At 41.5% G+C, this 13,881-nt stretch overlaps 1 protein-coding gene across 2 annotated transcripts in view; it reads right to left on the minus strand.

The window, feature by feature from the left end:
• The window catches only part of COL20A1 (collagen type XX alpha 1 chain), a 491,294-nt gene that overhangs the window by 286,341 nt on the left and 191,072 nt on the right, over nt 1-13,881 (minus strand). For both annotated transcript variants that reach the window (XM_086932816.1, XM_086932817.1), the window contains exons 10-12: nt 12,886-13,050; nt 7,328-7,500; nt 4,571-4,700 (exon numbers count right to left, since the gene is read on the minus strand). In XM_086932816.1, the coding sequence (XP_086788942.1) occupies nt 4,571-4,700; nt 7,328-7,500; nt 12,886-13,050 (468 nt within the window). The remainder of the gene's footprint in view (nt 1-4,570; nt 4,701-7,327; nt 7,501-12,885; nt 13,051-13,881) is intronic.

The following is a 13,881-nucleotide window of genomic DNA, read 5'->3' on the forward strand; positions in this document are numbered from 1 at the left end:
AAGATCCCTGACTCTTCATGCAATAACATCAATCATGAACGGAACTGAAGTACATAGTGATTTCCCACCTCATGAAACTGGATTCTTTGGTCATTAATACAAGTAGAAGAGGATGCAATGCCATCCTCAGCTACAGGTGAGGCACATGGACCACAACAGTTGTAAAGAAATGTGCAGCGTCACAAGATGCATGTGATCATATAGGTTTAACACCAGGTTCCAATGTGCAAGAATGTGTGACAACAGATTACATATGTGAAGGCAAGCCAGAGCACCATGAATGTATATGTCTCATTACATTGCGATGCATTTCATTGTGTGCTCTCACAACGCGGTTGTTACAATTACCGCGTTGTTAGTACGCGATGCATTTACACCGCAAGTCATTACAACGATTTGCACTAGGGGGCGAGCTAGACTTAGGAATAGTATTAATACCTAGTGCTACACCAGTTTGCGCAACAGTAAAGAAGGTGTTGGAATTCATTTCCAATACCTCAGCTCCCCCTAGTGCAAGTCGTTGTAATGACTTGCGATGTAAATGCATCGCGTAATAACAACGCGGTCATTGTAACGACCGTGTTGTAATGGTAGCGAGATAAAATGACAACATTGTAAACGCTGTTTCCCACCATGAACATATATGCCATGATGTATCCTTGGACAATGCGCCATATTTGCACAGGTGCTGAGTCCTAAGACAAAAGACACAGCAGCTCTGTATACAGTCCTTTCTCTATCCCTCCTGGAAGGAACATATAACCAGGAATACAGGAATATTCTGTCCTATGAAGCAACTATGTGGGAGTCTGGTAGTCTGAGCATCCATCCATAGATCGTCAGATAGGTCTAGACCAACACTGGTCCCTGCTCCATTAATTCGAGGCCCCATGAGGCTGACGGCCCGGGAGCTACCAGTTGACCACACAGAGAAACAGGCTGGACAGCACCTTCTTAAAACAGAGAAGGAGTCAAAATGAAGGACCTTGAACTGGAAATGCTCATCTTGAACTGTGTGGAGACAATGGCACAAACACATGAGATAAAGCATCCCTCAACTTCAAGGTCATCCTAAAGTCTCCTGGAGCTACAGGTGGGCTGATGCCTTGAAGTGTCTCCATCTTGAAAGGTAGGTGGTGTTACCACTGACTCAGAGATGTGGGATCAACTACAAAGCAAACCCTCAGTCACATTGGAGATTAGGGGCATGACTCAGGTCCTCATCCATTATCTCATACTTTACTCCTCACCACATTGAGGCCAGGATACAGTAATAACAGGATTTGTGTCAAATAAGACCTGCAGAAAAGGAATCAGTGCCAACCTTTGTTGAGAATTGGGAGGCCATAGTTTCTGCTTCACTTTGAGTTTGGAGGAAGAGGTCTCAATAAAGTTCTTGGAGTTAATCACTCTGAGAATGCAGGAGTCTAAAATAGATGGCTGTCATGCCTGGAACACCATTGAATCCTGCTGTGTATCAGCCACTGGGGTGAAACACAGCATAGGAATCCCAATTGCAGACTGGAGACACAGGATGGTGAAATACACAGGAGTCCTGAATCCCTGAACTCATTTTCTCATTAAAAAAAATTCCAAGATCCTGGTGTGCCTAATGAAGAAGGGAAGGTTGCTGGAAGGATGATCCATGTCGACTTGAAAAGGAGGACTACAAAGACTGTTCTTTCCTGAAGGTTGAGGAATGCTTATGTTCTTTGATGATTCTGTGCACCTAATTACTTATGTGCCCAACAAATGAATTCCCAGTAAGGCCATCCAAAGTGGCATACGTTTTTTAGCTGCATCAGTGAACCAATTCCAAGATGGAGATGAACCTCTCTATAGCAGGTAGAGAACAGAACAGGAGAGGCACACACTGTCTAGCCAATAAACCTATCATACATCGAGGCAGCAAGATGGATGCTCCCAGGGCAGGAATAAAGTCTGCAAACTTGTTTTGTCATACATCCAACTTAGCATCAGCAAAAGCCCAAAGCCCAGTGGGGGCCTCCCTTTGATTGATGATGGAGGCCACAGTCTAGCAGCAATCTCAAACTCTAGAAAACCTGTCATACAGGAGACATAAAAGAAACTAATGGGTGCTTGGACTGCCAGACTCCTTCCGGTTCACAGTGGGTAGGTGGAAGGTGCACAGAATTAAGACTCTGGAATTTCTTTAAAGAAGGGAAAGGAATCTCATATAATAATGACTGGGATGTAGAAGAGAGATATGAAGGTAATGACTGTCACCCATCATGCTACCCAGAGGGAGACAATATTGCAAAATGGATTGATCATGTGGACCTTGGAATGGAATCCAGGCAACCTCCAGTTAGCCCAAAGCAGGCCTGCACTGAAAAAAGTAAAAAGGGGAGGAAAATAAGAAGGAAAGCAGACAAACAGAAAAATAAACAGGACAGGGGGTCTGGCACCAACGGCATCCAAAAACAAATAACAGGGTAAAGAGGAGATAATCAATAACAGCAATTGGCAAAACCAATAGGTCTCACCTTTGGAACTTAATGGCTTTTTATTAGCTTTTAGCCATGCTGCACACCATCTGTGATGCTGTGAAGCATGCCTTAAGAATTTTAAACAACAAAGGCTCTAACGCGTTCATATCATTATGTAGATTCGAGCATCACAAGTTTGCGTGCCTGCAAAATGATGGGGACACTTTTTTTCTTTGTAGTTACCGATCCAAGTTGGACTAAAAAGAAAAAAATGTCAGAATGCTTTTCTTTTTTTAAGTGAGTAGGGAGGAGGAAAACCGGGTGGCGGAAGTAATGTGAGGGCGTAAGTAACGCAGAGGTACAGGCAACACTGAGTGTGGGGTGAGGAAGCAACACAGGTGGCAGAAGCAAAAAGGAGAACAGGTGGGAGTGCCAAAACAGCACTAGCGCGGAAGTGGGGGGGAAGAAACACAGAGGGTGTAGGTGATGGGAAAGCAAACGACACAGAGTGAGAGCAAAGTGGATCACTGGGGGAAGTAAATGGGCGAAAGAGAGCAATGTGAAGTGGGCTTGGAAGAAGCACAAAGGAGACAAAGCTACTGAGTGAGTACACAAGGGCAGTCGCAACATGGAGTGGGGCTGGGAGAAGCACAGAGGGCAACATGAATTACAGGGAGAGAGAAGTACATGAGGGAGAAAGCTGGAAGACTCATGCACCCCCAGGAAGATTTTAACCCAAAAGAAAAACGGTTGAGCTTGAAAAGCAAGCAGTGGAAGCATAGAAGCTATCCAATCAAAATAGATGGTATAAAGGCCCTGGTCAATGGGAGAGGCAAACACAAGATTTGCAAGCTGGGGCGCGAATAGGAAGCAGGTAAATGAGAGTGACAGGAAAGCCAATCAATGAGTGGGCTTCAGACACCTGCATATTCTTGGCAAGCCCACAATATGTCTTACAACACATAGCACAAATATTTTGTCTGGTTGGCAAGACCTAACATAGGTATATATCTAAACGGTAAAGGTATTGCATTCTCAGACAATGGTGTGTCACCGGGCAAATACAATGACCACATAGACTCAATGTGCATATAAACTCAACTAACATACAAGTAACCAACATGGAGAAGCAGCAAACACATACTCACCAAACAGGCAGCCTGGATAGTAGATTCATTCACCAAGCACTGACTCAGTACATTTAACTCAGCACACGCAAGAAACAAACTCAGAAACGTAATTATTGATAAACATAAATGTAACCTGAATATATGTTGAATAGTTGTTATCAGCAGAATTATTAAGCACTGACTTAAATGCAGAGGTACAACTCATGAAACGCAGATGCAACAAACACAAGGAAGAACCAAGTGCAGACTCATCCGTGATGGGAACTCAACAGGTGCAGTGTATACTTAACAAAAAATACACAAGCACAGTAATTAAAACACTGACTAAATAAACAAAGGGCATTGAAAAACACTGAAACTCATCAAACACAAAGTCATCCAACATAAGAGACCCTGCTGCATAAGTCTAACAAAATGCAGACTCATCATATGGCAGTATGCCATACCCTACAGCCAAATGTCATTGAGTCTGAGCTAGACGGAAGGAGTAACATTGAGGTTGGAGGGACTCTTAGTCTAAAGTGTCAATTCTCAACCAAATGTTGAAGCATTACACCAGAAGGGACTGGTGGACCATCAAGCAAGTTCCCCTTTAAATGATGCAACATGAGGTAGCAGTAACTCATGGAGATGTCTCCACACTTGATGAATGTTAGTACTCCGAATTATATAAAGATAATCATTCTGTAACTTTCAAAGTGAGGGACACAATATCATATCGAAAGGAGCGTGTATGTGCCTTTGTCTGTGTAAACGTGCACACGTGCTCTAGATGCGTGCATCTGTAGGCAACCATCCAAACTCACTGGTCAATGACTTGCCTCGTTACTAAGAGGCAATCATAAATTACTTTTCCATTGACATTTGAGCTTGTACAAGTCCACGCATCTTTATTATAAATGTATATTTTCCATTACTGTTGCATCCATTACAAAACACATTTAGAAACCTGCAATCTTTAAGCTGCCACACATGCTGCTCAACACTTACATGTGGATATGATGCCACGGAGCCCGTCTCCCACAGTGTTCAGGTAAACCGGGAACACGGAAACCAGGTACTCTGTGTGTGACGTGAGGTTCAGGAGCAAAGTTGAAGTTGCAGTCCCCTCAAGTACTACCTGAGGAAAAGTAAAGAGTGTAGGTAATAATGATGATGCTGTACCACGAAAGCCCCCTACACTACACATCCAAACGACATCAGAGAAACAACATAGTGACACTTCCTTCCACAAACTACAACTTCTTCAATAAAATATTTAACTTTATATTCACTAAGCACACATACATAACCAGATTTCAACTACTTCAGTAAATTAAACTTTCCATAAACCAACCGCATTCTGCACCACCAAATTACTTTTCACTAAATCACCCATCAATCGCAAACCACACTTTCTTCTCTAAATTAAACTTTCTCCATCAACCACATATATTCTTCCACAAACTGAAGAAAAAAACAAGCATCCTTCCTGAAATGACAGATTCTTCCAAAATCACAATTCACACATTCAAAGCACATCAGTCCACAAACTACATCTGCTTCCAAAATGGCCCGATATTTATTTCACTATGCACATCTTCTCACACAAGTTTCACCTTGTTTGAAATATCATCTTTCCTCTCAAAGATCATACAGTTCCAGTGAAACACATCTTCTTCACCAGACCACACCTCTCAAAGAGGTTCCTCTTCTCAGAGAACACACTTTTTTCCACAACTGAAACCTCACACTAAAAAGCACAAATAATTGCACAAGCACAAACAACTACTTTTCAAGACTGCCTCCCTTTCACCTCCCAGTCCAGAAGCAGGGGAACCAATACGACTATTCTGGTACAAGAGTGATGCTTCTTTTTAAGTTCTTAGATATATACAGTATAGGTTTTGGAGGTGGGCAGGATCTTTGCCAGAGTTTAGGACTATATCTAGGATACCCCACGAGGATCAATGTTATTCTGACTCCCCCTATCATTCTTGTCAGGCACCGGCCAGTGTCCTGTACACTTTGATCGTCTCTGTCCCTGTATAAATAGACTGAAACAGCCATGGACCTCCCACTGTGCACTTTGGTACAGTCCATCTTGGGCAAGAGTTATTGAATCTAGCTCTTAAGTATGCAGTTCTTCAAGACCCTTTAACTGTGGGTTAAGTAAATCATTATCGATTTTGAAATGGAGCATAAATATTCTGAATCTTGCAGTAGGAAAATGTTTGTTGAACCTGTGGATTAAACCTGAATGGAAATTAGTCAAGTCTTGTTAACTTCTTTTTTGTTCGAAACCCATAAATTTTCTGACAATGTATGTCCTCTCTTTTCATATTTGACTCTAATAAAATGGTTCAGAATAAGATAGACTCTGCACTCGAGAAGAGAACAAACTGATTACTGCAATCTCATTGTGCATAGAAAAAACTAAGCAAAATTGTACTGCAAAGAAAAATATTTGTCATTGTACATGTAAATGCTTCTTGAAACGTAAGTTTAACAGAGACATTTTCGCCGTCCATTTTTAAAGAAAGGTTGGAGTAAAGTACTGGAAAATGATTTCGCTATGTAGTCATGCAATGTGAAAAAATCTTTGCAAAGGTGAATTGGAAAGATTTGCAATATTCAGAAACAAATTCGTTTGCACAGTTTGCACACTACTACAACCTATCTTGATCCCCGACAAAGGGAACAGTGTAATCAAATGGTATTGGTGAACGCAAAGCAGAGCCCTCGACCCACAAAAATGAAGCAAAGTTCAAATGCGCCCATTACTATTTTCTTATGTGACTCCCTGTGTGGGATTACGCAGTATTACTAGAAACTCTCGACGGGTTATTGTGAGATTTTTAATCTGTGGGTAAGAATTTGAAACTTGCCTAGATTTGTTAGGAGTCTTGGATGAAAGACTAGGTGCCTGGTTGTGCAGTGGCTGTGTTTTGATTTTGTGTGTTGGTATAAGATGCCTATCAGCAAGGCAAGAGCTATACAATGCTGCACATATAGATGCATACAAAGTTACTATGCAGCGTTTGGTTGCACAACCTGTATGTTTTTTACTGTTCTATTGAGTCATGTCTGTATTGTGTACTGTCTGATTGCCCTTGTGGTCATGTGTACTTTTTTCCTATTAGTTATTTACTCTAAGGGAGAAGATGTGGTGATGGCTGTGGCCCCCAATTTCTGATTATGGGTCTACTAGAGTGAGGGAGGAGGGTGATTACTTGTTCTGTTATATGTTCGCATCATTGGGTGATATGTCATATCGAGAGGGGTCAGCTGAACAGAAAGGAATCTGTTTCTGGTGAGGAGTGCTAGACTCTTGCTACACATAGCAGCTTTATAAAGAATCCCTCCTTTCTACAGCATAAGAGTCCTGCTTAAGTCTTACACATTTGTTTGTTAGTTTGGATATAAAAATGGAACATGGATCATACAGTAAGATAAAAGCCAACTGTGCCTCAAACAGTTCAAATGCTACATCGCCTCTCTCAAACACCTTCATCCACATAACACATCGTTTCCACCCAACTAAGCCACTTCTCAAAAATCATTGCTTCTCTCAAAGACACTGTTCCGCAAACCAAGCCCCAACTCACAGACCACACCTCCTCTTACATTTGGCACATGTTTGACCAGATTCCAACTCTTTCCTCAACCCCCATCTTCGGTTTGCCTTCTAAAGCATCATTGGCTTCATTCTGTTGAATAAGAGGGGGTAGCTTGGACTGCCCCTCAGTCAATGGCATAGGCTCTCACCTCCTTTGGAGTGCCACCTTTGGATGGATAGTACACAATCCTGTATTTCTTCACTTGCTGTGGAGGTGGTGTCCAGGTGAGCCTCATGCTCCTCGCGCTGACCTCTGACACGAGCAGGTTCACTGGGCTGCTCTGGGGCACACTGCCTGCAAGTGAGGGCTTGAAAAGTCCACCTATTGGAAATAGAGAGAAATTCACTCACAAACGACCAACATCATGTGACAATATCAATGCAAAGAAACCACAGATGGTACTGCTCTTGGGGGCACAGGAAGAGCATGCTTTTACTAATCTATTGGGCTTTTGAACCTCTGTAAAAAGCTCCTCACTACAAAATCAGAGTGCCTAGAACTTGCTTTTGGCTTCATAAATGAGGACATCTGAGATCTATTGCACTCATTGCAAAATAACATTGAGAAACTTGATATATTATTGAAAAGAGTAAAAACATGATTTAAGGTATGGTTTGGATCCCTGTGCTACCACTGAAGACGTTACCATGGCCGTTCCTGTGAAGGCCGAAAAAGTTTTATACGCCACTGCCATGTTTCTGAGAGCTGTGCACCTAACTTTTTGATTTTCAGAAGCAAACCAAGAGTTTGTTTCACAAAAAACAAAAAAATGGCACCTGCACCATGGGAACTTTCTACCAGGATGTGGGGGTAATATTTATTTTTTGGTCGATGGAAAGAAAAAAAAAGGACACCAGACCGTTTGCTGAAAGTATAGCCCTTACTCCTATGGCAACTACTCTATCTCGCCATCGGAGGAAGGCTTCCGATGGCCGAGCCAGCGATGACACCACTGTCAGTGACCATAATTGAGCCGGTAGACTGAGATTTGAAGAGTAGGGAATTCCATTAGGTTTGTGACAGAGTATCCTGTCCGCCAAACTCTAAATAAACCCCAAAGTTTCTACATAGCAGACACAGATTGGCCTGTTTTCAAATTGGTATACTTCTCTACCAACTTCTCAATAGGCTGGTGCAGTGCTGCCAATGATAGTAACAACACAACTACTAATTATCACACTCCTACAAGTGTGACAATTAAAGCTATTTCAGGCACCCCAAAACTGTAAGAATGGCTTGGGCAGCAGGCAATAGTAATATTTAATGTATATTAAATTAGTAATTAACTGTTGTTGTGGTCATCTCTAAATTAGCCAGACAGCTGCACCTTGTGGCAGACTATCACAAGCCCCATTGTTGACAATTACGTGCCGGATGCCTCTGGGTAAAAACTAAAAAGAACAAGTTGGAAAAAAGTATGGGGTAGGATGACTGAGGTATTGAGCTTTTAAATTAATGAGACTGTGAAATGTACAGCATCTTTCTTGCAACAGTGCTACGTACATTGAGAGAACCACAGAAATAGAGAACGACAGCACAGCAGAGTAAAAGGAGAGTTGTGGAACAGGAAGAACATTGTCAAAGTCACAATGTTAAACATACGTTTTGGAAAAAAGGGGAACGGGTTGCTTCTTTGCCTATCACAAAGTGTCCTGTTTCATATAGAGTCTGACACAAAAATATCCCTGCAGTACATTGCAAATGTGATATGCCAGATTACCAATAAGGACACATAGTAAGCCTGGCATGCAATGAGACAGAAATCGAGGGGCTCTATGTACAAAGAAGTGGCGGAGTGAGGCGTTAGCCGTCATGGCTTAATGCCTCACTCTGCCACTTCAAAAACGCAAGGCTGCACCACATTTACAAGAATATGGTGCAGCCTTGCATTTCCCCCTGCGCTGGCAGTAAGGTTTAGCAGCTTAGCGCCAACGCAGGCACCCTTGCACCATAGTGCAAGGGTGTTTGCATACAGGGGAAGATTGATAATGTGTAGGAAGGTGTCCCTTCCTGCACATATACACTCTTTAAATGCCGTTTTGTCACATCTAAGTGTGCTCTTAATGCAGCACACATGAAAGTTACAAAATGTAATTTTTTTGAAAGATTGTTTATGTGCAGGAAGGGACACCTTCCTGCACATAAACAATCCAAGGTGGTTTGCTTTTTCCATATGTACTACACAAGGCAGCACACATGGAAAAAGCAAAAATGAGGAGAAAGAAATCATTTCTCCTTGTTTTGCCAAGTTATGACCAGGTTTTCCATGATCTTAATTTTGGCGCTGCTTCCTATTTACACAACCCTTGTTAATAGGGGGCAGCGTCAAAATCAATGGGTGTTGTAGTGGAACGCCCACCGCAACACTCTCATAACGTAGCATAGCGTAAAAGGGGGCCTTGTTTACAAGGCAGCGTTAAGCCACTTTAAGTGGCTTAACGCTGCCTTGTAAATAAGGCGAAGCCCCTATCGCCACAGGAACTTCGGAAAAAGTGACATTCCAGTGGCGAAAGGGGCTTGTACATATGCCTTCAAATACTCTCAGTGAGGGTGATATGGAAAACATTAGAGCACTCTGACACTGAAGTTATAGGGTACTCATGCTGGTGTGACCCCTGAGTATCGAAACTACAATATCCATAGGACACAAAGCCGAGGATATTTTATTTATTTATTTATTTAAAAGGTTTTATATAGCGCTGCTGGACCCTAGAGTATCTGAGCGCTTTACATAAACAGGTACATATTAAGGTACAATATAAAGTTTTCGAGTGTACATGAACATTAAAATAAATTAAAGTGGAAAAAGAAAGAAAGAGAATAAATGAGTTAGGTAAGTAGTGGGGTCAGGAGAGCGGAAAAAGGAGGTAAAGGGAGAGTTGAGCATAGAGATGGGGGTGTTAAGTAGGATTTAACTCCACATAAATGTACCTATGATGTACATATATATTCATGGTATGTAGATGTGGAGTTAAGAATAGCAATAGGTGAGTAAGTCTAGAGTTTCTATATTTAACTCCACATAAATGTACCTATGATGTACATATATATTCATGGTATGTAGATGTGGAGTTAAGAATAGTAAATCTATATTCACCGATATGCAATTTCCTTTTGATATTTTCTCCCTTGATATTCTGTCCTCAACATTCTTGTACCATGATATTGTTGGTGTAGATATTCAGTGGTACAATCACTATTTCTATAACATCCAGCTAGTAACTTAACAGAAATGCTGAGAACCAACATAAAAGCAACAAGCCTCACATCACAACACTGGCGCATCCAGAAAATGTAATGATCTTCAAATGTTTGGAAGAAATCACCTAACAGGTAAATGTGGGCACTTTTGTGTAATGCATCCTCAATTAAGCATTAGGCACCTGCAAAAGATTTGGTGTAAAACAATCTACATCTCCTAGTATTTAATCTTTTGAACTAGGTGTCAAATAAAATAACCTTTTAAGTGATCCTTCTTTCTATCAGAAGTAGCAAAAAAAATGTAGTGCTCATGGACCGCTGTTTAAAATGCTTCTTGAAGGAGATCACTTTAGCACCTTCTCTCCTCAATAAAATGTAGACAGCAGCAATATGTTAGATCCACACTTCTCCCTCTTTGCAAGATTTGGGGTAGGCTGAGCACTGGCCTTCTGTCTGGCCATGCTACAGTAAGTAGCCATAGTGGTGCAGGCACATGAGGTGGTTAGTACAATGGCTCTGGGGCCATGCTTGTGAGGGGCCCCCCCACAGCAATTAAGGGTCCATTTACTACCAAATTGGTGATAGAGCGTCCCATATGCCGTGCTTGTATTATGGCCTACAGGACCCTTCCTACGTGGCTAAGCAGATGCCAGCAGCTAATATTCCATCACAACCTGCTTAACGTGGTAACTCCCTTTCACGTCTGACAGACTATTAACCTTCCAGCATTTTGTCACTCGGAGGAAGACAGACTCCATCACTTGAACCCCAAGAGAGTATTTAACTTTTATTTTGATAGCACCAAAGAACATTGGGTGGGCCATAAAGTCTTGGTGGGTTTCTCTGGGGCAAAGAAAGGCAAGGCTGTGCATAAGTAGCCCATCTCTCCATGAATTGTACTCTGCACAAAGATCTGCTATGCATTCACCAAGCAGCCTTTACAGGCTCACTACACCAGAGCAGAGGCTGCTACCACTGTTTTGGCATGTGCCAGTCCTGGATATTAGTCAGGAGGCTACATGGGTTTTAGTACAATCGTTCATGAAACACTGCTGCCTGGACAAGCCTTCTGGCCATCCTGGTCCTTTCAGGCTCCCTTCTCCTAGCTCTTTCTTTTCTTTTCTGATGCTCTTGATCCTTGTCCATTTAACCCAGACCTTTTTAGATTCTCCTTTACCATGCTCATCTGATCCCCAGTGTTGGGACCGGGGAATCTGGTCCTGATCATCTGGGCCTTGATCTTTCTGCTGCATGTCTTTGTGCTGCTACACAAACTCATCATGGTTCTCCTATATCTGGTTCACCCATCTGTCTGCATTCCCTGTTTGCTGCTGTATTGCCAGATTTGAAATACTGAGCAGGCATAATTCCCCTTAAACAGAACCCTAAATCGAAGTCAAGGCCTTCCATAAGAAGCAGAAAAAGAGCCCAGCCCTCAAAAATCATCAAAAAGAGCACCATGAATACTAAAAAGAAAATGTATTCGCAGGAGTGAATTAAACATTTATGCAACATGCTTTAAAACTGTACTGAGTATTCTTTGCTCATAGCCAAATACTCCCTGACTGAAGCAGAAAATATCTGTGTTTGCCACATCCTAAAACTTGGGGTTAATTACTATGTCTTATTTAAATATTAAAATAACAAATATTTTTATTCAAAATTGATTTTAAGTTTTTTCATTTGTACACAGCTTAGCTTAATTCATGCACCTACCTTTTTACAAACTATTGTACATTTTATACACACTTACTTTCAAATGCTTCACACATGATGCATCCCTATTACAAGATGGCCAACACACTACCTTGGCCTGGAGTCCCTGTTTTTCTTTATGGCCGGCAAAATAAGAAACCTCTTTTAAATGATTTATCTGGCTGCCTGTCAAATTGTACATCATCTGTACTATTTAGTCTATGACCGGCTAAACAGCAGAAATAATGACTATTTTTGGGCCACTAGGTAAGTAGCATAGATTTGGTACTATCTAGCCAGCGGCCGGGTAAGTAGACACTTCCTTTTAATTATACCTGCATAATCAGGAAATCTTGGAATTTGGCACTTTCCAAATAAATATGAGTCGCCCTGAATTTGCATGTGGAGATATAGTTGAAATGTGTCCATCCATGTAGCAGGACATGACATCAGGCTTCAGGGATTTGTGTTTCCCCCACTGTCTCCTGAGGGACATCATGGAAACACACTTCTTCCTTTTCTCTGCTCCAGGAAGTCATTACCAGGGACTTCTGGCAGCTGGGAAAGGAGACTGGGTGCAGCTCCACTGAAGAAAAGGTAAGAGAGTGCCACCCCTGGCCTTGGTCTGCAGCGCGAAAGGTTCCTCTGCAGCACAGAGGCCAATGAGCGGTTGGTCTTCCCCACATAGGTGTTCTGTGCAATTGACAATGCAGACATATAGGGGCATATGTATGAACACATTTTCCCATAGACACAGAATGGGTAAAACCTTTTGCTACATCTGGCCCATAAACACTACAATAAACAGACCTGCGCCTTCGACCTTTCCTTTCTCTTTGATTCTTGAACACAGGACTCGGGTGAGACGATCAAGCAGAGAACTTAGGAGATGGAAATCCAGAACATTGTAGACGGTCAGCTCCAGGGGGTCTGACGCAATCTGCCTAAGCTCCGCCTCATCTGCATTCTTCACTCCTGGTTGTGGAAAAAATCAGGGTGAGAAATACCACTAGACCTACTTGTAATATACTTTTGTATGCCAAATATCAAAGTGCATGGTTACTACAATGTATATATAAATATATAAAACATAATGGAAAGCAATTTCAGATTCAGCTGGGCTTATTAAGGCACAATCAAGTTTATAGCAAAACAACATTGTATATGCATACGCAAATAAAAAAATTATGAATTTCAAAAAATATTGTTTGTACATGTGTTGATCATTCTGAAAGCCCAACTGGATTTTACTTTTTGATGGATGGGTCGACCATCCCAGCTCGTGTTACAAGCAAATTGCTTCATTTACATTACTTTCATTTAAAAAAAAAAAATATATACTAATTGAGCCTGATACACAAATGTAACTTAGACGTTTTAGTAATTTACACTTTTGAGTAAGTTTACTACTTGTAAGCTACCTTTGTGAATAGACATGGCAGTTTGAGAAAAGCCCTCAGACCTTTGGATTTGGTAGAGACGATTAAGTTACACTTTTGGAGTAAATTTACACTTGGCTTTTTGAAATCTAAAAAGTAGTAAACGTACTCAAAAGTGTAAAATACCTTTGTGAATCAAGGCCTCTATATCCATAACAATCTATCTTTCTCCATCACCAACTGTAGAATACAATTGCTTACAGCGTGCAAGTAGTAACTAGTCTACGCCACTTCAGGAACACCTAAACAGACACCATCTTATTCTCTCCAGTCATATCTTGTGTCTTAGTTTATTATTTCTCAGTCTTCTCTATCTTTTTGGGTTTTAGAACTTAGGGGCCCATTAGGATGTCGTGCGGATCCCAAC

Source organism: Lissotriton vulgaris, chromosome 7 (genome assembly GCF_964263255.1).
Source record: "Lissotriton vulgaris chromosome 7, aLisVul1.2, whole genome shotgun sequence".
In the NCBI taxonomy this organism is placed as follows: Eukaryota; Metazoa; Chordata; class Amphibia; order Caudata; family Salamandridae; genus Lissotriton; species Lissotriton vulgaris.